Source organism: Emys orbicularis, chromosome 7 (assembly GCF_028017835.1).
Source record: "Emys orbicularis isolate rEmyOrb1 chromosome 7, rEmyOrb1.hap1, whole genome shotgun sequence".
NCBI classification, from domain to species: Eukaryota; Metazoa; Chordata; order Testudines; family Emydidae; genus Emys; species Emys orbicularis.
In genome coordinates this window covers 116856799-116879603 of record NC_088689.1, presented here as the reverse complement: position 1 = coordinate 116879603, position 22805 = coordinate 116856799, and the positions used below count along the sequence as shown (strand labels likewise).

At 39.8% G+C, this 22805-nt stretch overlaps 1 protein-coding gene across 1 annotated transcript; it reads left to right on the top strand.

Moving 5' to 3' along the window:
• The first annotated feature begins 20250 nt into the window (after window positions 1-20250).
• On the top strand, window positions 20251-22401 carry LRRN1 (leucine rich repeat neuronal 1). The gene has a single exon (XM_065408323.1). It carries the CDS (start codon window positions 20251-20253, stop codon window positions 22399-22401), a length of 2151 nt encoding a protein of 716 aa, XP_065264395.1.
• The last annotated feature ends 404 nt before the right edge of the window (window positions 22402-22805 follow it).

The window sequence follows — 22805 nt, the reverse complement described above, 5'->3', positions numbered from 1 at the left end:
CTCGTTGACTTGACTGGGACCTCTGCACATAGCCACTTGCAGGAAAGAATACACAAGAAAGATAACATTTGAGGCAATATAATATCCACATTTTATGGATGGAAAACTGAGGCATGGAAAAATGAAGTGATCTGCACACCCCATGGGAAGTCTGTGGAAGAGCTGGAAATTAAACTCCGCTCTCCAGAGTACCAATTCAGCACCTTAACCACCAGACCATCTTTCTTTTCAATCTTCAATGAATCTTAACAAAGAAAATGGAAAATCTGGAGTGAGAGGGGAAAAAAAGTCAATTCAGAAGCCAGGTGGATGCAATCAGACAGTTGGTCACCCAGAAGAGTTTTTCTGGTTGGGACTTTGCAGATGCTAGTGCAGAGTAAAAGAAAACTCATCTTCAGTTGTAACTACAGCATAGCAGGGGCACAAGACCTCAATTGTGCAGTCAATAAGACTCAGAGCAGTAGCTCTCTGCAACGGTGCTCCTGCCTCCTTTTTTACTCAACGAGCAAAGCAAGTGTTATTGAGTAAAGGGAACAGATTGTCTAGTGTTAATGGTTACATCTTGCACATAATATATACATAAAGCAGAAGGGGGAGGATTACATTGTTCAGGGTATTTCAACCATGCAGAAGAGTCTGAATGCATAGAAAGTATACAGAGTCCACAAATCGTGTTACTTCCATACTTCTGCAGCATATTGTTTTGCATCATCATATTTGCTTTGCTATGTTCCTTAGTGCAGATCTGCAAGTGTAGTAATGGCTAGAGAAAGGGGCAAGACCTGTTTAAACCTAGGTACCAGCATTGTCTTGACATGAGCACACAGGACCATTTCTTAATGAGCGAAGCGTAGGTTCCAACATGTCAGACTTAGAGGAATTTACTCCCTAGAAGAGGGACCGTGCCCTAAATAAGGAGTAATGAAATTGTAAAATACAAGCAAAATGACTGAGTTACTGGCTGAGTGGATCTGGGGAAAGCAGTAGATGTAATATCTTGATTTTAGTAAGGCTTTTCACACAGTCCCACATAACATTCTCATAAGCAAACTAGGGAATTGTGGCCTAGATGAAATTAATATAAAGTGGGTGAAAGAATGTACTCAGAGTAGTTATCAATTGTTTGATGTCAAACTGGGAGGGCATATCTAGTGGCGTCCCACAGGGGTCAGTCCTGGGTCGGGTACCAGTCAATAGTTTCATTAATGACTTGCGTAATGAGTGCTCAGTATGTTTATAAAACTTGCAGCTGGGAGGGGTTGCAAGCACTTTGGAAGGCAGGATTAGAATTCAAATTGACCTTGACAAATGAGTCTGAATTCAACAAGATGAAATACATTAAGACACATGCGAAGTACTTCACTGAGGAAGGAAAAATCAAATGCACAGCTACAAAATGGGGAATAACTGGCTAGGTGGTAGTACTGCTGAAAAGGACCTGACAGTTATAGTGGATCACAAATTACTGAGAATCAAGAATGTGATGCAGTTGCAAAAAAGGCTATCATCATTCTGGGGCACATTAACAGTAGGGTTGTATGTAATACATGGGAGGTAAGTGTCCTGCTCTACTCAGCACTGGTGAGGCTGCAGCTAGAGTACTGTGTACAATTCTGTAAGCTGCAATTTAAGAAAGAGGAGGACAAATTGGAAAGAGTCCAGAGGAGAACAACAAAAAATGATGAACACCTGACCTATAAGGAAAGGCTTAAAAAAGTGGGCATGTTTAGTCTTGAGAAAACAAGACTGAGGGGGAATCTGATAGTCTTCAAATATGTTAGGAGCTATTATAAAAAGGATAGGGATCAATTGTTCTGCAGATCCTCTGAAGCTGTAGGACAAGTAGTAATGGGCTTTATCTGCAGCAAGCGAGATTTAGGTTTGATATTAGGGAAAAAATCCTAAATATAAAGGTAGTTAAGCTCTGGAATAAGGTTCCAAGGGAGGTTGTTTAATCCACATCATTGGAAGTTTTTAAAAACAGGCTAGACAAACATCTGTTAATGGTGGTCTAAGTTTGCTTGGTACTGCCACAGCACAGAGGGCTGGATTTGTTGACTTCTCGAAGTTCCTTCCAGCCCTACATTCCTTGGATTTTTATGCTCACAACTACAGCTCCGGTGGGAATGCCTGCCCTCAGATTCTTACTATCCAGACCTCAAGACAACAGCCTCATCTGCTCATCCCAAGAGCTCTACACTACAGCCTACTCTGTTCCCAGCTGTCACTTAAATTGAGAGAGGAAACGGGTGGGTTTTGAAATTAGATCCAGACTGAGTGGTGAGTAGTAGTGCAGAAAAAAAATCTCTTCCTCCCCATTCAGGTGGAGTATTCCAGCCCATTGGGCTCTGACATGTGCATTCCTCCTCAGAGGAGGAGAATTTCACCCTTACTGTCTCCAAAGAATTCTCAGGAGATTGTGAACAAAATAACCAGAACTATTTTATTGGCTTTTTGAAAACCTCATTTATGCTGAGAATTTTACAAGAGATTTTAGTCCATTCATCTTCTAATCACCTGGAATAAGGGTATTAACCATAGCTTTGATCCTTTGCCAATGAGTTTGGGGGGAGGACTGATTTCAGTGAGAACAGGATCAGGCTCCCATAAGCAGAACACTAATAGGACTGTGGGCAACAAAAGCACAATGCACATTTTCCCAATGCTTATCTTACCATCGATCAAAATGAATGTAACAGATGTATAGCCACTCGGGACATTGGGCTTCAAACTTAGGAATATCACTACTATACAAATGTATTTTGCCTTGCAGGTTTTCATGGCTTTTGAGTATTTGAGGGCTTTTTCCTTTCCTTTTTAAAAAAAAAAAAAAGAAAAACCCAAGCAAACAGACTACTAGTGCATATAATTTGACAACCCACTGTTTGAAAGCACTTATTATTCTTGATATTTCTAATATGACTTGTTAATGCTAATTTGCCAGATATTTTCAAATGGAAGACGACAGAGAGGCACTGTTGCAATTCCATGCTTGAGTTAGTGGCCCATCAATATACAGTAGCTATATTCTGCACAGCACCCACCACTGTGCTTCTACTGAGCGTACGAATGAGGAGAATCTGTCTCCTGTGAATGTACTTCAAGATTTTAATGGAAAGTACTGTATCTGCTGTGAAGGCTAAAAACCAGCCACAATAAACAATACTTAAAAGTGTTGTTGGATTTAATATTAATATGCATATTAAGAACAGGGCAATCTTTGCATTTCTTCTGTTGTGATAAAGAATCTAGTATTTTTGGAATAACAGATGGAATTTCCTAAAGGAGTTTTTTTAAATACAGCAAATCAGCTTCTTTGGAGTATGAAAAGTATGAACACTTAAGCTTTTCCTGCAAACATACTAAAATGAAACATTAATTTTATTCTTATGGGCTGTGTCTATGAAAAAACAATAAAACACTGTAATTTAAAAAGCGGGCATTATTTGGAAAGAGATTTTTATACCTTTAACATCTTTTGGGATTAAGCTTCCTACAGTTTTCATCCTATTAATTCATGCTTTTTACGCTCTTGTTTACTCCTTTGCTTCTATTAGCAAGCTGACATTTTCAGATTTAAGAGCTACAGTATGCTCTTAAATTATGACTGTCACTTGCCTTATTTTAAACTTGACATTGTCTTAAACTTATACATAAATCTTATGAACAGTTCTTTTCCCCAGTCCTGTTTGACATATTTAATAATCCTTTATATAAAGTTTTTTAAACAGGAATACTTTTGTGGCATTTTTGGACAATCTTTTGAGTAGTCAGGACTGCATTTTGACGTGATGCTTAGAAAAAGTGCCCTTTTAATAGGCTAGCCATAAACATCCTGGATGCATATATAGTTTAAGACCTCGATCCTGGTTGCCTATTCAGAGTCCCTTTGACTTTGGTGAGATGTAAAGGTCATACTTTTGGAAATCTCTTCCAGATTGGGGCCTAATTATGGCAGTATAAAATTTAGGCTCAGATTTTTTTAAAACTGTGCACCCAGGTCCTGTGATTCTGCATGTATGCATGGTAACTGCACAAATAAGTCACTGGTTGGATATCTATGCAGCTTTTGCATACTGAAAACAAGCCTGTCTTAATTAGCAACATATCGTTGCCTTTTCTCCAAAAATGGCAACAGTTGTTTAAAAAGACAGGGATTGATTCCAGTCTCACTCCAATGGAAATCGAAAACAGTCAGTTGAAGCCAATGGAGTTAAACTAATGAAAAGTAATGAATAGGGAATCAGGCCTACAATTTACAGATAAGATCACTAAAAAGATACATGGCAACAATCTTGCAATATTTCTAGAGAGTGACCACTTAGGACCTATTCACACTGTGCCATGGTGCTGCGATCCCTCTCCTCCTGACCAAAAAACACCTTGTGAATTCCAAAAGTTTATACTCCTTGGGGAATTCTGCGCCACTGTGCAATGCAGAATTTTGCAGAAATTAACATTGTGCGTGCAGAATTTCTTTTCCCCCAGAGGAATGGGTTACAGTGCTGCTAGTCACCACTAGGGGCTACTGGACCACACAGAGCCCAGCTCACACATAGAAGGCACTGCTGGGTGGGAGGGAGAGGGAGATAGAGGGTTCCTGGCAGTTGCAGTTCCCAGCATGCCCTGAGGGAAGGAGAGGGGGGTGCTCAAGAAACCCTGTGCAAGCCTGGGACAGAGCAGCAGGTTGTTTCTCCCTCTGGGCTCCTGAGGAGAAAGGAGGCAGATGTCTGGACTGGGGGGCAGGCTGGGCTCGAAGGGGGGTGGGGTTGTGAAGTGGGCAGAGAAACAGGAACTGGGTTGTCATAGGGGTTTCTTTAACACTTTACTCCTAGGGGAATTTGTGTGTGTGTCTGTATTGTTACAGACATACTTGCTGACAGGTATTTTGAAATAAATTACCAAAATAATTGAAATTCGTGTGATTATGTAGTGTTATTTTGACAAATAAAATTTGCAGAATTTTAAAATATCATGCGCAGAATTTTTAATTTTTTGGTGCAGAATGCTCCCCAGGAGTAGACAGTCTTGCATGTTTTAAGTGGAAGCAGACGAAGATGTTGCTGCTAGAGTTGATAAACTTTCTTGATAGCAATTTCACATTAGTCAGATTCAGTTTGCCTCAGCCCATATGGCAGCTGGGTCCCGTACTTTTGTATCAGAGCCTTAAAGATACCCAATCTTTTCCTTGTTACACACCCCACTTTTGATTCCCCCTGTGTTACCCACCATCTCAGTGCCACTGCATAGTGGCCATGACTAGTTGCTGTTGAATAATACAGAACCTACCTAGGTTTAGTGAGCTGTTTCTGCAAAATTCCTTTCCATGCTAACCTGCATCTCCCAGATTCGAGTGTACAATGTGAGTAGTTCTATTGTTTTTATACCATGTAAATTGATGTTTAAGTTCACTGGTCACATGTGGCAGTGTCATGTAACGTCTCTTCCAAATGAACTTAATGACTGTAGTACTCATCAGTCCAGGACAAGTTTTCCAGCACTGATTGCTATACTGAGAATGTACCAGACAAGGGCTTTATAAACCCCAAAGGAAAGAGACAAATAAGTGACCACAATTCATTAATGCAGCATTTAGACAATTTTCTGAAAGACTGACTTTGTGAGTTAGGCTAACCCCCAGGCAAGTTTCATTTATGCAGCTGCTAACCCAATCATACACTGACTTAGCTGCAATACAAAGAGATTTTTTTGTAAGGACAAACTATTGTTGCAGAAATTCTTCAAGCTCTTAGCAATAACTGTCTATCCTTTAACAGCAAAACACTCAAATCTATTAGTGCTGGGTGACTTTTTTTATGTGAAGGTGCTTTGGTTTTTACCTTTCAATTTATATTTGCTGGGACAAATGAAAGAGAAATGGCACCCTTCATTAAAAGGCTTTTTTTCCCTTCTAGTAGGGAAATTTTTAATACCTATGGCTTGGTAGCTGGCACTAGCAGTTAATTATTAACATTGTTTTTATTCTTTGTCATTATACCAACCTATTCGTACACATTCTGTATATACCGCTGTTTTGTTGACTTAAGTGCACACACACAACGTCACTTGCGCAGCTAAATAGATTCCAATGCCAGTCAGTTATTGTGTGTGCTATCACCTCATACACCTTAGCAGAACTAAAATTCAGGATCTTTTGCTCCTCCCACTAAATAACCAACACCTACATAGGCCCTACCATTGCAATCTCTGTTACCTTATTAGTATTAGGGCTTTTATAATTTGCAGGATACCACTATAGGGCAATATATTCAACACACACATTAGTACATTGAACCCAAATTAAGTCTCTCCAAGGTACCTTGTATAGTACAATGTCATAATGGGAATGCATCCCCTGTACTACAGTTTGCTAGCCCTGCTCAGAGACCAGTTTTGGAATTGCTTATTGATACACAACATGGGCTTTTAGGCACTTGGTTACTGATGCTTCCATGCAGAGCAGCTCTGCTTCCCATAGTAACATCATTGCTCCCTAAACCTATCCTGCAGCAGATCAGTTGTCTCCCCCCCCCCCCCTTTCCCCTGGAAAAGCCTGCAAAGTGCCCTTTGTGATTTATGGAGTGGCAGGAGCATTGGATGACTGTACGTTTTTATTTATTTATTAAAAACATTGAGGATGTGAAGGTGGAAGTATGGTGAAAGAGACTAAAAACTATTGGCGTATCCACAAAGTCACATAATATTGGCCTAACCTGGCAAAATGCTCAGCCCATCCTAGTTAGCACTGACAACCAGTGGTTAAGATAGCGGGTAGTACAGAAGAGCTCAGCTCCTCTTTCTGACAGCTGTCAGGAATGGCTCCCCATCCAGTTTCCATCTAATTTAACAACTGCCCTCTACCTCATGAAGTTCAGTCAGAGTTGAGGATACTCTCCATCTCTGAAAAGACACTCACTGTCTTTCATATTCAGCCCTAACTGAAGACAGTTATTGACCTCGCTTATGTTGAACAGAATATTTCAAGTGGTGTCTTCACTATAATTGTTTTCCTAACTTGGGTTCTCTTCCAGCATATCCATTTTAAAATGAGTTTTCTCTAGGTACGTTGTCTCCATGTTTTCATGGGGGAGATTTAGGTGATGAATCTGCCAGTTCCTTCCAAGTTTGACAATGCACTTTTGAAAATCAAGAGAGGACTAACATTAAGCAGGCTTTGCCTTCAGCTGAATACTTTTTGTTCTGATTTCTTAGGACTCTGCACGTAATAGATTATTTTCTTATGAGAAATTTAAATGTAATATTCCTGAAAATCACCCCCTGGAATCTCTTGTTCCATTTGGGCATTTATAATACACTTCCTTCCTGCAGCTTTTGAGTGCCTTGCAGAATTATGCTACTACCAACAGGTAGTCTAAACATTGGCATTAGTTGCCTTCATCACTTGCACTAGAGAAGGGATCTCTTGTTGTTTCATTTTATTTTCTTCGTTTTTTCCAAACTTTTTTTTTTTTATTATGGTTGGAAACACCATAGTGAGCAAAAAAATAAAAAGGGGGGAGGGGAGGGTTTACACCTTATTCTGAAGGGATGGAATTCCCCAGCCTCCAAGGTGACTCCAGCTCCTGCTCCCACTCATCTCGCTTTGAGTGGGTTTTTCAAAAGCACCTAATTAACAGGCACAAGTCCCACTGAAAATCAGTCACATACATACGTAATTCTGTAGTGTATAGCACCATAGAGTCCCATCACAATGAACAGCAAACACATGAGTTACTGGCCAGCAATCTTCCTTCAGGTTTTGTGATCTTCACATAGCCTTGAAGCGTGCCACACTGCATTCCCATCCAGTTAGCTACACCGCTGAACCACACTCACCAAGGGAAGCCTCTGCCCCGGCACCAATCCTTGCAAAACTTGCTTCAACAATCTTCCTCTGTTCATCCAACCCACATGTCCCACAAAATCAAGTTTTCTTTCTCTCATCATCTTGATGATATCTGGTGTCGCTCCAGTTAGGCTGTAAATTCAGGCAGTAACCTCCTCGTTAGTTGTGTGCAACATATAACTAACACCCAGCAATTGCATTTCAGTTCAAGGCTCTTTAATGTCTTCTTTCTTTAGTGTTCATGTCTTGCATGCATATAGCAAGACACTGAAGACAAGAGACTGCAACAATTTCATTTTATACTTCATGGCATCACCTTTTGCTTCACCAAATAGGTCACTAGAGCGGCAGTCACAAGTCCAATTCTATGTCAGATCTTTAAGTGATGTTTAGCATCCCTTATAGTTATACAACCCAGGTATTTGAAGTGCTCAATGCCTCCTGACATTTAGGTAGAAAATATCTGCGCCTTTTCATCAGACTTAGATGTCACCATTGTCTTTAAAATGACAAGGTGGATGAAATCTTTTATTGGATCAACTTCTGTTGGTGAAAGACAAGCTTTTGAGCTACACAGAGCTCTTCTTCAGGGCTGGGAAAGGTACTCGGGTGGAACAGGTTGTTTACCATAAATAGTTAACTCGTGCCCTACAGGATCATTCAAGGTTAACTACTTATGCTAAACAATCTGCGTAGCTCAAAAGCTTGTTTTTCACCAACAGAAGTCGGTCCAATAAAAAATATTACCTCAACGACCTTGTCTCTCTCATATGCTGGGACCAACATGGCTAAAACAACACTGCAAACACACCTGTCTTTGTCTTTTTGTGGGATAGCCTTAGACCAAAAGTCTCTGCATCTACCACTAATTTTTTCAAACAATTTTTGCACTTTTTTCCCCCTTGCCACAGTCCAGTCAGATATCATCAGGGAAGCCCTGATGACTAATTTTTCAACTACCAAGAATACACCCTCCTGTAGGTTTCCATCCATGGCTTTTTAAAGATTTCTTCCAACATCACAGTTGAAGAGGGTTAGTAATAGCATACAGCCCTGCCTGACACCTATCCTCAAGTCAAATCAACTACTTTGCTCGTGCCCCATAAAGACCAAAGCAGTTCTGCTTCCACAGAGATTTTGTATCAACCTTATTATATTTTCACCAACTCCAGCCAACCACAGGATTGCTCAAAGGTTTATGCCATATGCTGTCAAAACCCCTTAGCAGAAGTCACAAAGACATGGACCACTTTCTCCTCATTCTCCAGCGCTTTCTCACATAGCAAATACAGATTGAATATTTGCTGTATACCTTTTGTTTCTGCCCAGAGAGTTCTCTACCTTGGGAACAATTCTCTTCAGAATGATGCACAGCAGTATTTTGCTAGAGTGTGTCAATAGGATTGTATGGTAATTTCCTTTTTATGCATAGGAACCATCAGGGACTATGTCCATGTCTTGGGCCATCTTACGGACTCCCTAATCACATTAACAATGTTATGATATGCCAGGATGAGTGTGTCTCCACCACTTTTAATTAGTTCTGCTTATATGTTATCCAATCCAGGGGCTTTATTGCTTTTCAGTGTCTATACAGCTTCCTCAATGTCTTCAATCACAGGGGGAGCTTCTCATAGAGATCTCTTCTGTCATGTTCACTTCCAATATCGAGTTAATTTTGCTCATAGTCTATAGTTATCAGCAATATTTACCCCAAGTGTTTGGTGAAATGGTATTTTTCCTTCAAGGAAAACTTTTGAAAAGAGTCTTGATGATTTGATAGGTCTTCCTAGCAGCATTTACTGCAAAGGAGTTTTGTGTATCAATGCACTGTTATTCAAGCCAATCTTCTTTTGCCACTTTAATGAGTCCATCTCTTTCTCATGTCATACAGGAATATTGCTTTTTGCAGATCCATCTCTCATCCTTTTTGCTCTTAACTGCCTTTGTTAATCACACAACTCTATAATCTTCTCTGTGATCCAAGACTGCTGCTTTGGGGAAATGGATCCTAGGAGTTCATCCGCGGTTGCTATAATGCTGCAAAAGATAGATCAGATATTGTGCTCTGTTACCTATGCAGAGGTCAGCAGCTTTTAGCCTTCGTTCAATCATCTTCTTAAATTCCACTTGTTTGTTGCTGGTCCCAATATAGGCACATGATGGAATTTTCAAAATGATTAAGTTTGCCCTAAACTGCCCTACAGTGGGAGCAGATATACGCCAATACTGAGTCCTTTTGAAAATCCTTTCCAAAGCTTCTAGCTTCCTTATCTATAGTTTCCCCAACTATTTGTTCCATGGAGTTAATAACAAGAATAGATATATAAACATTTGACAAACAAGGATTTGTGTGCATACAAAGCCACTCTAAAAACCACTGTGAGGCAAATAAGAGCGCAATCTTGCTGAGTAACTGCAGCTTCCATTGTAGTCACTGGGAGCTGAAAGCTAGCACATCACGGGATTGGACCTATTTTGAAAAGATCAATAAAGATGTTTGTTTGCCTAGAGCAGTTTTTAAAAACGAACCCTACAATAGTTTCCCCACATTAGGCAGGGGAAGTCATTATGCAGAAATGCCCTGCAGGGGGACTCCATGCTGGTGTGTGCCATAGAGTTCTACTCTGCAGTCCCTCTCCATGGGCAGTAGAGTGAGGGGGCGTGGAACCAAGCTGCAGGAGTGAACAGTACATCTGCCTTTATGTAGCTCAAGAAACTTAAAACATTCTGTGCAGAGTCAGCATAAGGACCCCAACTGCAAACAATAATCATCAAGCAGATGCAAAGCCATGCTGTGCCAAGCCTACAGGTAGCACCCATCACCATGGTATCTAGGCATGATTGGTTGTCGGAAACACGAAGGGAAATAATACATGGATATAAAGCAGTAGAACAAAAGCAGAGTTTCCATTCATATTCATATTTAGCTGTACTCCAGTATGCTTTGCTTTTTCCATAATTACTGGTTCCTTGTTAAGCTCAGCAAAGTGGCAGCTTTGGTTTTAGTTTTCAAACTCCTATGACTTGCTGCCTTTTCCCCCCATCCGCTGATTTACACACTGGTCTCAGGACTGTCATTCGCACAAGCATTAAAATGGGCTAGGGCATCTGAAGCCAATCAGAATTTGCTTTTTGATTACATTGGATTTTCATTTATAGCTTCATCCAAGCTGCCCTAGGGCTGGATGAGATTGGAGCCAATAATGTGCAAGTCATTTATAAAGAAAATTTTTCAGTGGGAAAAAAAGAAAATTAAATCTATCTGCAGTAGAAAATAACTTACCTAGAGAAGAGAGAAAGTGTCACAGTTGGCTTCTAAAGCCATATGTCTACAATGTTTAGAAATCAAGACTCCATTCAGTAAAATCAGAAATGTACCCTTACACAATATGGGCTAGAAATATAATGTACAAATGATGGGATATAAGCATTAAACAAACAGTTTGTTTTTACGGTTTATTCAAAATCCTAATGAAAAAGCTAATGAAGTCTTTATAGGTAAAATTTTAGACGTAGATACATGTAGCCAAAGTGGGGGTAAACCAATCATTTGGAATGAATAATTGTCATGCTCTTTTTCTGCTTGTGGATATTCCATGAGAAAATTTAAATTTCCTTAAATAAATTTAAATCAATTCAACAAATATCCTTTAGATTTTGTTTTTTAACTCTTTGAATCAGACATGTATATTTGAGCTGTATTGCTTACTTGTGAGTGGTGATGCTCCTGTTTCCTGACTGGACAAGCAAACTAGCAGTACTGGTTCAAATATTGATGCCTGTGACCTTGACATTCACTTTCTCTGAGCATTTTTGCCTGTAAGTACCTTTGCTTGAATGTTCACAGGAAATCCTACAGAAGCAGTACAAGAACATGGCAGAAACAAACTCATTTAAACATTCAAATTAATATTAGCAACTATTTTTGGTATTTAAATTGTAATTTAAGCCATTAATTCAATTCTTTCAGATAGCAAATTTTTATTATTTCAGTGTAAAATTAATCTGAGAGTGCTGTTCTGACAGACTTTCCCTCAGTATGTCAGAGTTAGTTTCTGAAAGATTGAGAAAACGGTCCTTTAAGTTAGAATTCTGGAGATCTCCCGTACCTTCTGCAAATAGGCTGTCACTGCCTGCCAGGATCTGATCACCAACATCTCCCCTCCCTAAAAGAATGTAAAGCAAAAACTGGTACATCTCAGGCGCTACTGTTTTAAGTTAGAGTATTCCCTTTGGAGTCATTCTATCAAGCGTTCAATAAAAACATTTGAAGCTTATCTGAATCACAAACTTGATACCATTCACCACAGAAATATTCTACTTCCAGATGACTTTTTGACCTTTATTTCCTCATCCAACTGCTATCTTCCTAATAATACAGTTTGGAGCTTCCCCTTCATTCCCTCCTCCTATGATTAAGAAAGTAATCTCTCTCCTTGGGTTGGAAACTCGAGATTTTTAACCCATTGTCTGCCTCTCACTTCAATTGTATAGTATATGCTATAGAAGGGACTCCACAGGAGGGAACACTTGGAGCAGAATTGCCTTGTCTGGTTTGGTGCACACTGCCAACTGCAGTTGTCTCTAAAATCCACCCACGCCTGAGGGAAACGATCCCATAGTTGTTCTAGATGATGTTGTGGTATCCTCCCGCACTGAGGATACCTCTCGGGGGTTGGGGGGGGGGGGGAGAGGAACTCCAGTTATTAGGATGAGACAGGTATTAGTAATGGGTGATTTGATCATTAGAAACATAGATAGCTGTGTTTGCGATGACCGGGAAAACCGCATGGTGACTTGCCTGCCTGGTGCGAAGGCTGCGGATCTCCCGAGATATCTCGATAGCCTTATGTATAGTGCTGGGGAGGAGCCGGTGGTCGTGGTACATCTAGGTACTAATGACATAGGGAAGGATAAGAGAGAGATCCTGGAGGCCAAATTTAGGCTGCTAGGTAAGAGATTGAAGTCCAGGACCTCCATGGTAGCATTCTCTGAAATGCTTCCAGTTCCACACACAGGGCCAGTTAGACAGGCAGAACCGCAGGGTCTCAATGCATGGATGAGACGATGGTGTAGGGAGGAGGGGTTTAGATTTATTAGGAACTGGGGAAACATTTGAGAAAAGGGGAGCCTATACAGGAAGGATGGACTCCACCTAAACCAAAATGGAACCAGACTGCTGGAGCTTAGTTTAAAAACTGCTCTACGACATTTTCAATTTTAAGGGCTGGGGAAAGCCGACAGGTGCGGAGGAGCACGTAGTTCGGAGATCGCTATGGGGAGGCTCTATAAATGGAGATTCCCTATGTCCTAATAAGGAGGAAAGGATGGAAGATGATAAAATACAGGTAGGATGTGATGAGAAACAGTCAAAAGAAAAAAAGTCCCATTTAATTACTTCATGTAATAGCGGACATGTAAAAAGTGCCAAGTTTTTAAAGTGCTTGTATACCAATGCTAGAAGTCTAAATAGTAAGATGGGCGAACTAGAGTGCCTCATATTAAATGAGAATATTGATATAATAGGCATCACAGAAACTTCATGGAATGAGGATAATCAATGGGACACAGTAATACCAGGGTACAAAATATATCGGAAGACAGAACAGGTCGTGCTGGTGGGGGAGTGGCACTATATGTGAAAGAAAGCATAGAATCACATGAAGTAAAAATCTTAAATGAACCAAAATCTACCACAAAATCTCTATGGATAGTAATTCCAGGTGTGAATAATAATATAGCAGTAGGGATATATTACAGACCACCTGAACAGGATGATGATAGTGACTGTGAAATGCTCAGGGAGATTAGAGAGGCTATTAAAATAAAAAACTCAATAATAATGGTGGATTTCAACTATCCCCATATTGACTGGGTACATATCATCTCAGGAAGGGATGCAGAGATAAAGTATCTTGACACCTTAAATAACTGCTTCTTGAAGCAGCTAGTCCTGGAACTCACAAGAGGAAAGGTAATTCTTGATTTAGTCCTAAGTGGAGCACAGGATCAGGTCCAAATAGCTGGACCGCTTGGTAGTAGTGACCATAATATAATTAAATTTAACATCCCTGTGGCGGGAAAAACACTCGGCCCAACACTGTAGCATTTAATTTCAGAAAGGGGAACTACTCAAAAATGAGGAGGTTAGTTAAACAAAAATTAAAAGGTACAGCACCAAAAGTAAAATCCCCACAAGCTGTATGAAAACTTTTTAAAGACACCATAATAAAGGGTCAACTTAAATGTATCCCCCAAATTAAAAAAAACATTGCAAGAGAAACAAAAAAGAGCCACCATGGCTAAACGACCAAGTAAAAGCAGCAGTGAGAGGCAAAAAGGTATCCTTTTAAAAAGTGGAAGTTAAATCCTAATGCAGAAACTAGAAACGAGCATAAACTCTGGCAAATGAAGTGTAAAAATATAATTGGAAGGCCAAATAAGAATTTGAAGAACAGCTAGCCAAAGACTCAAAAAGTAATAGCAAAAGTTTTCTGAAGTACATCAGGAGCAGAAAGCCTTTTAAACAACCAGTGGGGCCACTGGACTATCGAGATGCTAAAGGAGCACTCAAGGACGATAAGGTCATTGCAGAAAAACTAAATGAATTATTTGCATCAGTCTTCATGGTTGAGGATGTGAGGAAGATTACCAAACCTGAGCCATTCTTTTTAGGTGACAAATCTGAGGAACTGTCCCAGATTGCGGTCTCATTAGAGGAATGTTTTGGAACAAATAGATAAACTAAAGAGTAATAAGTCACCAGGACCAGATGGCACAGTGGAGTCGCATCATAGGCGCATTTAACTTACGCGATTTTAACTATACGTGCTCGGCAAAACAAAACAAAAAAGAGAAATAACAATTTAAATACTGTACATGTAGTGCGGGCGATTCCGCCCGCCATTCCACTCAATGAGCGTTTGACTATACGCGATTTTCGTCTTAAGCGCTGAGTTCAGAACTTAACCCCCGCGTAAGATGCGACTCCCCTGTATTCACCCAAGAGTTCTGAAGGAATTCAAATGTGAAATTGCAGGACTACAAACTGTTGTCTGTAACATATCCTTTAAATCAGCTTCTGTACCAAATGACTGGAGGATAGCTAATGTGACACCAATTTTTAAAAAGGGCTCCAGAGGTAACCCCAGCAATTACAGGCCGGTAAGCCTGACTTCAGTAGCAGGCAAACTGGTTGAAACTATAGTAAAGAACAAAATTGTCAGACACATAGATGAACGTAATTTGTTGGGGAAGAGTCAACATGGTTTTAGTAAAGGGAAATCATGCCTCACCAGTCTACTAGAATTCTTTGAGGGGGTCAACAAGCATATGGACAAGGGGAATCCAGTGGATATAGTGTATTTAGATTTTCAGAAAGCCTTTGACAAGGTCCCTCACCAAAGGCTCTTAAGCAAAGTAAGCAGTTATGGGATAAGAGGGAAGGTCCTCTCATGGATTGGTAACTGGTTAAAAGATAGGAAACAAAGGGTAGGAATAAATGTTCAGTTTTCAGAATGGAAAGAGGTAAATTGTGGTGTCCCCCAGTGGTCTGTACTGGGCCCAGTCCTATTCAAAATATTCATAAATGGTCTGGAAAAAGGGGTAAACAGTGAGGTGGCAAAATTTGCAGATGATACAAAACTACTCAAGATAGTTAAGTCCTAGAGAGACTGCGAAGAGCTACAAAAGGATCTCTCAAAACTAGGTGACTGGGAAACAAAATGGCAGATGAAATTCAATGTTGATAAATGCCAAGTGATGCACACTGGAGAACATAATCCCAACTATACATAACAAATGTTGGGGTCTAAATTAGCTGTTACCACTCAAGAAAGAGATTTTGGAGTCATTGTGGATAGTTCTCTGAAAACACACACTTAATGTGCAGCGGCAGTCAAAAAAGCTAGCAGAATGTTGGAATCGTTAAGAAAAGGATAGATAATAAGCCCGAAAATATCATATTGCCTTTATATAAATCATTGGTATGCCCACATCTTGAATTGTGTGTGCAGCAGTGGTCGCCCCATCTCAAAAAAAGATATATTAGAATTGAAAAGGGTTCAGAAAAGGGCAACAAAAATGATTAGGGGTATGGAATGGCTGCCGTATGAGGAGAGATTAATAAGACTGGGACTTTTCAGCTTGGAAAAGAGATGACTAAGAGGGGATATGAGGAAAGGTCTATAAAATCATGACTGGTGTGGGGAAAGTAAATAAGGAAGTGTTATTTACTCCTTTTAATAACACAAGAACTAGGGGCCTCCAAATGAAATTAATAGGCAGCAGGTTTAAAACAAACAAAAGGAAGTATTTTTTCCACACATGCACAGTCAACCTGTGGAACTTCTTGCCAGAGGATGTTGTGAAGGCCAAGACTATAACAGGGTTCAAAAAAGAACTAGATAAATTCATCTAGTCCATAAGTCCATCAATGGCTATTAGCCATGATGGGCAGGGATGGTGTTCCTAGCCTGTATTTGCCAGAAGCTGGGAATGGGCGATGGGGGATGGATCACTTGATGATTACCTGTTCTGTTCATTCCCTCTGGGGCACTTGGCATTGGCCACTGTCGGAAGACAGGATACTGGGTGTAGTAAGATGAGGCCCTGAAACATAAGCTCTTGTGTCAGAGGCCCAGTCTGAGGCCTGAAGCCTGAACCAAAGTACTTCCAGGCATTGCTAAGCAAAAGCTGGGCTGTGAGCCAGAGGCAGGCCTCACTCACAGAAGTTGGCGAGAACAGGGTTGTTAGACGCAGGTGCATTCACACATAAGCACTAATAAGAGGAACTTGTGCCAAGATGGCACCTGGACAGCCCGATACAAGGACACTCCACTGACATGACATAAGGCAGGTGCATCTTAAAGACAGGACAGCATGATGGATAGATCTGTTTGTCTGAAACAACATGATCAAAGGGGAGACAGCACCCTAATGAGCCAAGAGGCTGTACCTCAATACGTCAGTAGGGATGAGTAATCTGTCCTGTATAAAAGTAGGTCCCGGAGTGCGCATCTTTGTCTGGCCTAGGGGGCAGTAGAAAGTCCCACCACTGACTGAGCCGGTCCATTGCCAGGGGGCACAAATTCGTAGTATGTCTTGTAGAGTCTACGGGAAACTATTACTGTGCTTCGTTTGACAATAAACCTGGCTCGGGTTCCTTCGTACCTTACTAGAATCTGTGGTCTTTGGGGGTTCTCTCGGGGTTTGCGGTGTCAGCTATCTGCGTAGAGATGGGGCAGCATACAGAGGGAACACGCACGCAGCCGACTGTTATCATCAAACAAGAGCAGAGCACCACACCGGTAGCTACTGACAACACTGGGCTAGATGGACCTTTGGTCTGACCCAGTATGGCGATTCTTATGTTCTAAGGGATATTTCTGAAAACCATTACCTGGTTTGTTTATATTGTGGCAGCTTCTAGGGGCCTTTACTAGGTTAAGGCCCCAATGTAATGTGCATAGCACAAACATAGAAAATGGCATTCCTTGACCCAAAGAGCTTACAGTCTAAGAAATCTTACTAAAGATTACAATCTAACAGTTTTACTAAAGAATGGCATACTATTTCTCCATTTCCATTTGCCCTTTGTTTCAGATATAGTAGGTCTATATCTGCTTTCTAAGTAAAGGTAATTAAGATAAGTACATCTGATTGGGAGTTCTCTCATCCACAAGTACCCTGGAGTATGATTTCCCCAAGCATCCTTGGTTCAGGTGAACGTTGTCATAATCCTTATAGTATGAGCCTAAGCATCTCCTAGTAAATTTCCAGAGGACGAATCTTGACACCCTTACTCAGTTTTGCCCCATTCCTTACTGGGGTCTCATTGATTTCAATAACTGTATCTGCCTTATGTGGTAGACTGTCAGTACCTTTACAATGAGTTTAAGAAACTTGATCTGACAATAGCAGCATTCTCCAATTGCCACTGAGTAACAAGCTTAGGTATAGCTGAAATTCCCACCATAAGTACCACTAGAGAAAAGGAGTCTATATGGTAGCATCATTGCCACTGTAACACTATAGGTCTCTGAACTGGAGAAACAGAATAGGTTAGTGTTGGAATGAGACTTGTGAAGAGCTGAAAATAAACGATACCCTGAAACTTTACTAAGGAACCTCAAGACATTGGCTGGTTTGGTGCTACATGTGTCTACGGGAGAATCTAACAATTAAAGTCCTCCTTCTACCACCAAGATTGGGGTTATATAGTAGTTGTACAGAATACTGAACTTTGATTGCACACACAAAACTACATTCACAATATACAGAGGAAATTATCTATCACTAAGTTTGCATATACAAAACATTCCATTATAGAGTTTTGGTTTGGGTTTTTTTAGAAAGCAAACATCAAGAAGTTTTCTGCCAAGAGCCTGGCATATGCCTTGAAGGCACATTTAATGACTCAAGAAATTTTAATAGAATAGGTTTCCCAAATAATGTCAAACATTTTACTTTAATTCAAAGGCTCTCTTTTATGAATAACTTCAGTCTAATGTGACACCTACAGTTGGCAAGCTTTGCATAGTAATTAGGAAATGCTGTGAATACTGTACCCACAGATGCTCAATGCAATGCAAACAGCTACATTTAGGAGATGTTTTGTCAAATACTGGGCTCAGACAAAGCCCGCACAGAAGTTGAGTGGGAATGGTTTCTGGGTAAGGACTGCAATATTAGGTTCCACAGATTGTAGGCAGTAGCGATGATGACAATCTGGAGAGGAAATCGTTTCCAGCAATACGGAGAAACCTCTCGCAGTAAGAGAATGAAGATACCAAGCAGGAGGTCTTTTGTAGAGTTCTATATGTAAGATACTGACAAAGTGTATGTCATGACCCTGATTCATTAGAGTACAACAGCCTAATTCTGCTACTAGCTAATGGAGTTCCTTCTTTATCTCATGTGATCTGCAGTGGGATGGTACAGTTTCTAGATTCAAATTTTGAAAGCCCATATGGGAGGTTGTTCCATATATATTTAAAAGAGCCTTTTCATTAACAGAAACACATTAAATGGATACTGAGGGTAGTATATTATATAGATTTATCTTACACTGTCCAACCTATTGGAATAATGGATCCTATCATCATAGGGGAGATCCAGCCATTGATATTTTGGGTCAGTGGAAGCTAAAATTGGAGGCAACTTCCAACCATGTGGGGAGTCTGAGGAGGAGGAAGAGAAGTAGCTCAGTCATTATGAAGTTTGTTTGCTTGTGCTCATTATATGACACACAGAAATAAAGATCAACGTTTTGAAAACTAAAATAAAATGTCACTAGTCCAATAAATAAACATTCATAATCCATTCATTGTTTAAATATCATATTGGAAATTTGTATTTTAAAACTTATTTTCCAGGCTAACTTGTATTTTATCAGTTTTGTTTAACCTCTTTTTTGTACATCAAATCTATTTGCATTTCTTATGCAGACTTGGAGTTTCTGATATACAAGGGTCTGACCTCCAAAATTTTCATTTGGATTTGACTCCCTAGATAAAATCCAATCACTATTGTTTTGAGTGCAGTTAGATCCTAAACCAGTAGACCCCATTCTCTGGAACTGGGTGAGATCAACCCAGGATGGTGGAAGTCCTGGAAGATTTTTCCAATGATCAGTTGAAATTTGAAGAGAACATCTTGCAAGATTTCAGTGCCGTTGAACCTAAAATATTACATTGGCTTGGCCTTGAGCCAAAAAGTGAACACAAGCCTTGAATCTAATCAATACTGAGTTCAGAACGCTGATTTCCCTGGCCTACCTCCAGTTCGAAACACATTTTAGTGGGTTTCAGTATCTTTAGTGTTTTGCAAGAAAAACAAGACAACACGCTTCAACGTTAAATTTTCAGTTAGTCTTTTTGTGATGTATTTGTAAATTAAGTGTTTTGTTTTCTAGTGGTTACATATGTTTTAATGTTCAGTCAGCTAGGAATATCAAAAATAGTTCTAATTTGAATCAACTGTAGAAAAGAGCTTCTACCGTACCTAAGTGGAATTTTCATTTAAGGAATTTGGAAATTAAAAGGTTTCTTATTTTAAATAGAGAAGGAAGAAATGAAAGGAATGTACATGTATATGAAAATGAACATATGAAATGTACAAAAATGTATATGAAATAAACATAACATCTGTCCTAATCTGCTTTTCAGGCACCTCTCCAGATACTGATTTGGGTTAACCAACTCATGCAGCAGAGCTTTGTACAAGCACTCGGAACAAAGGAGAAGAGTGAAGAGACTCCGAAAAGCATCTTCCATATTCTGAATGTCCAAGAGTTTCAACCTAAACTTTAATTTTTACTTTTTTTTTCTTGATACTGATTTATATATTCAGTCTTTTGCTATTTTAAGGGGCTAGGCAGTTGAACTTACTAGCAAACCAACATGGCTAGGATTAGATTGATTTTAATAGCTTGCCTGTTGGTGCTAGAATTGCTAATGAATTCAGTGACTGAGCCTTCCATACAGAATAATGAATGTCCACAGCTTTGTGTATGTGAAATCAGGCCATGGTTTACACCACAGTCGACCTACAGAGAAGCTACAACAGTTGACTGCAATGACCTTCGTTTAACAAAAATCCCCAGCAATCTTTCCAGTGACACTCAAGTTCTTCTCTTACAAAGCAACAACATTGCAAAGACCACAGATGAACTCCAACAGCTTTTCAATTTAACAGAGTTAGATTTTTCACAGAATAATTTTACTAGTATCAAAGATGTGGGGCTCTCAAATCTGACTCAGCTCACTACTTTACATCTGGAGGAAAACCAGATAACAGAGATGACTGACTACTGCTTGCAGGACCTTTGCAATCTTCAGGAACTATATATAAACCATAACCAGATTAGTAGCATCTCTGCAAATGCATTTTCTGGCCTGAGGAACCTTTTAAGACTTCATCTTAACTCTAACAAATTAAAGGTTATTGACAGTCGTTGGTTTGATGCTACTCCTAACCTGGAGATCCTTATGATTGGAGAAAATCCAGTGATTGGAATACTAGATATGAACTTCAAGCCACTCTCAAATTTAAGAAGTCTGGTTTTGGCTGGTATGTACCTCACTGATATTCCTGGAAATGCATTAGTAGGCTTGGATAGTCTTGAAAGTCTTTCCTTTTATGATAACAAACTAGTCAAGGTTCCTCAGCTTGCTCTTGAGAAAGTTCCAAATTTAAAATTCCTTGACCTCAACAAAAACCCAATTCACAAAATCCAAGAAGGTGACTTTAAAAATATGCTGCGGTTGAAAGAACTTGGGATCAATAATATGGGAGAACTAGTTTCTGTTGATAGGTATGCACTAGACAACCTACCTGAACTTACAAAGCTTGAAGCTACTAACAATCCAAAGTTGTCTTATATACATCGTTTAGCATTTCGTAATGTTCCTGCTCTGGAAAGCCTGATGCTGAACAACAATGCTTTGAACGCAGTCTACCAAAAGACAGTGGAATCCCTTCCAAATCTGCGTGAGATCAGTATTCACAGTAATCCACTCAGGTGTGACTGTGTCATTCACTGGATCAACTCAAACAAAACCAATATCCGTTTTATGGAACCTCTATCAATGTTTTGTGCTATGCCACCTGAATACAGAGGACAACAGGTGAAAGAAGTGTTAATACAGGATTCAAGTGAACAATGTCTTCCAATGATTTCTCATGACACTTTTCCAAATCATTTGAATTTGGACATTGGCATGACAGTGTTTCTAGATTGTCGAGCCATGGCAGAACCCGAACCAGAAATTTATTGGGTAACTCCACTTGGAAATAAAATAACAGTTGAAAGTCTCTCAGACAAGTACAAGCTGAGTAGTGAAGGTACCCTGGAAATCTCGAATATTCAGATTGAAGACTCTGGAAGATATACATGTGTTGCTCAAAATATAGAGGGGGCTGATACAAGAGTAGCTACTATAAGAGTGAATGGAACGCTTTTGGATGGTACACAAGTGCTGAAAATATATGTCAAGCAAGCTGAATCTCATTCGATATTAGTTTCTTGGAAGGTTAACTCCAATGTCATGACCTCCAATTTAAAATGGTCCTCAGCCACTATGAAGATTGATAACCCTCACATTACATACACCGCGAGGGTCCCAGTTGATGTACATGAATATAACCTCACTCATTTGCAGCCATCCACAGATTACGAGGTCTGTCTAACTGTATCAAATATCCATCAGCAAACTCAAAAGTCTTGTGTTAACGTTACAACAAAAAATGCAGCTTTTGCCCTTGACATTTCCGACCAAGAAACCAGTACCGCCCTTGCAGCTGTAATGGGTTCAATGTTTGCTGTGATCAGCCTTGCCTCCATCTCTGTTTATATTGCTAAAAGGTTTAAGAGAAAAAACTACCACCATTCATTGAAAAAGTATATGCAAAAGACCTCTTCAATCCCACTGAATGAGCTCTATCCGCCACTTATTAATCTCTGGGAAGGTGACAGTGAAAAAGACAAGGATGGTTCTGCAGAGACCAAGCCAACCCAAGTTGACACATCCAGAAGCTATTACATGTGGTAACTCAGAGGATATTCTGCTTCTGGTAGTAAGGAGCACAAAGGCTTTTTTGCTTTATTCTGCAAAAATGAAAAGTTGAAGACTTTTGTATTTTTTTGACTTTGCTAGTTTGTGGCAGAGTGGTGAGGACAGGTGGATATTTCAGAATTTTTTAGTATAGCGTATCGCAATTGTTTGACACAAATGGCAGCTTCACCTAGCTTCCAATTTCTTTTTTTTTTTTTTTTTTAGTTGTGCTAAACTTAATGCTGTTCTAACTACAGTACTGAATAAAATTAATGACAGGCTGGGGTTACCTTGTGATTCACAGCTAGCACAGCCCCTTTCTTCTGAAGCCATCAGTAGAGAGTACAGTATCCTGCAACAGCTAACATACAGTTTTGAAATGGCATTGAACCAGTTTTATA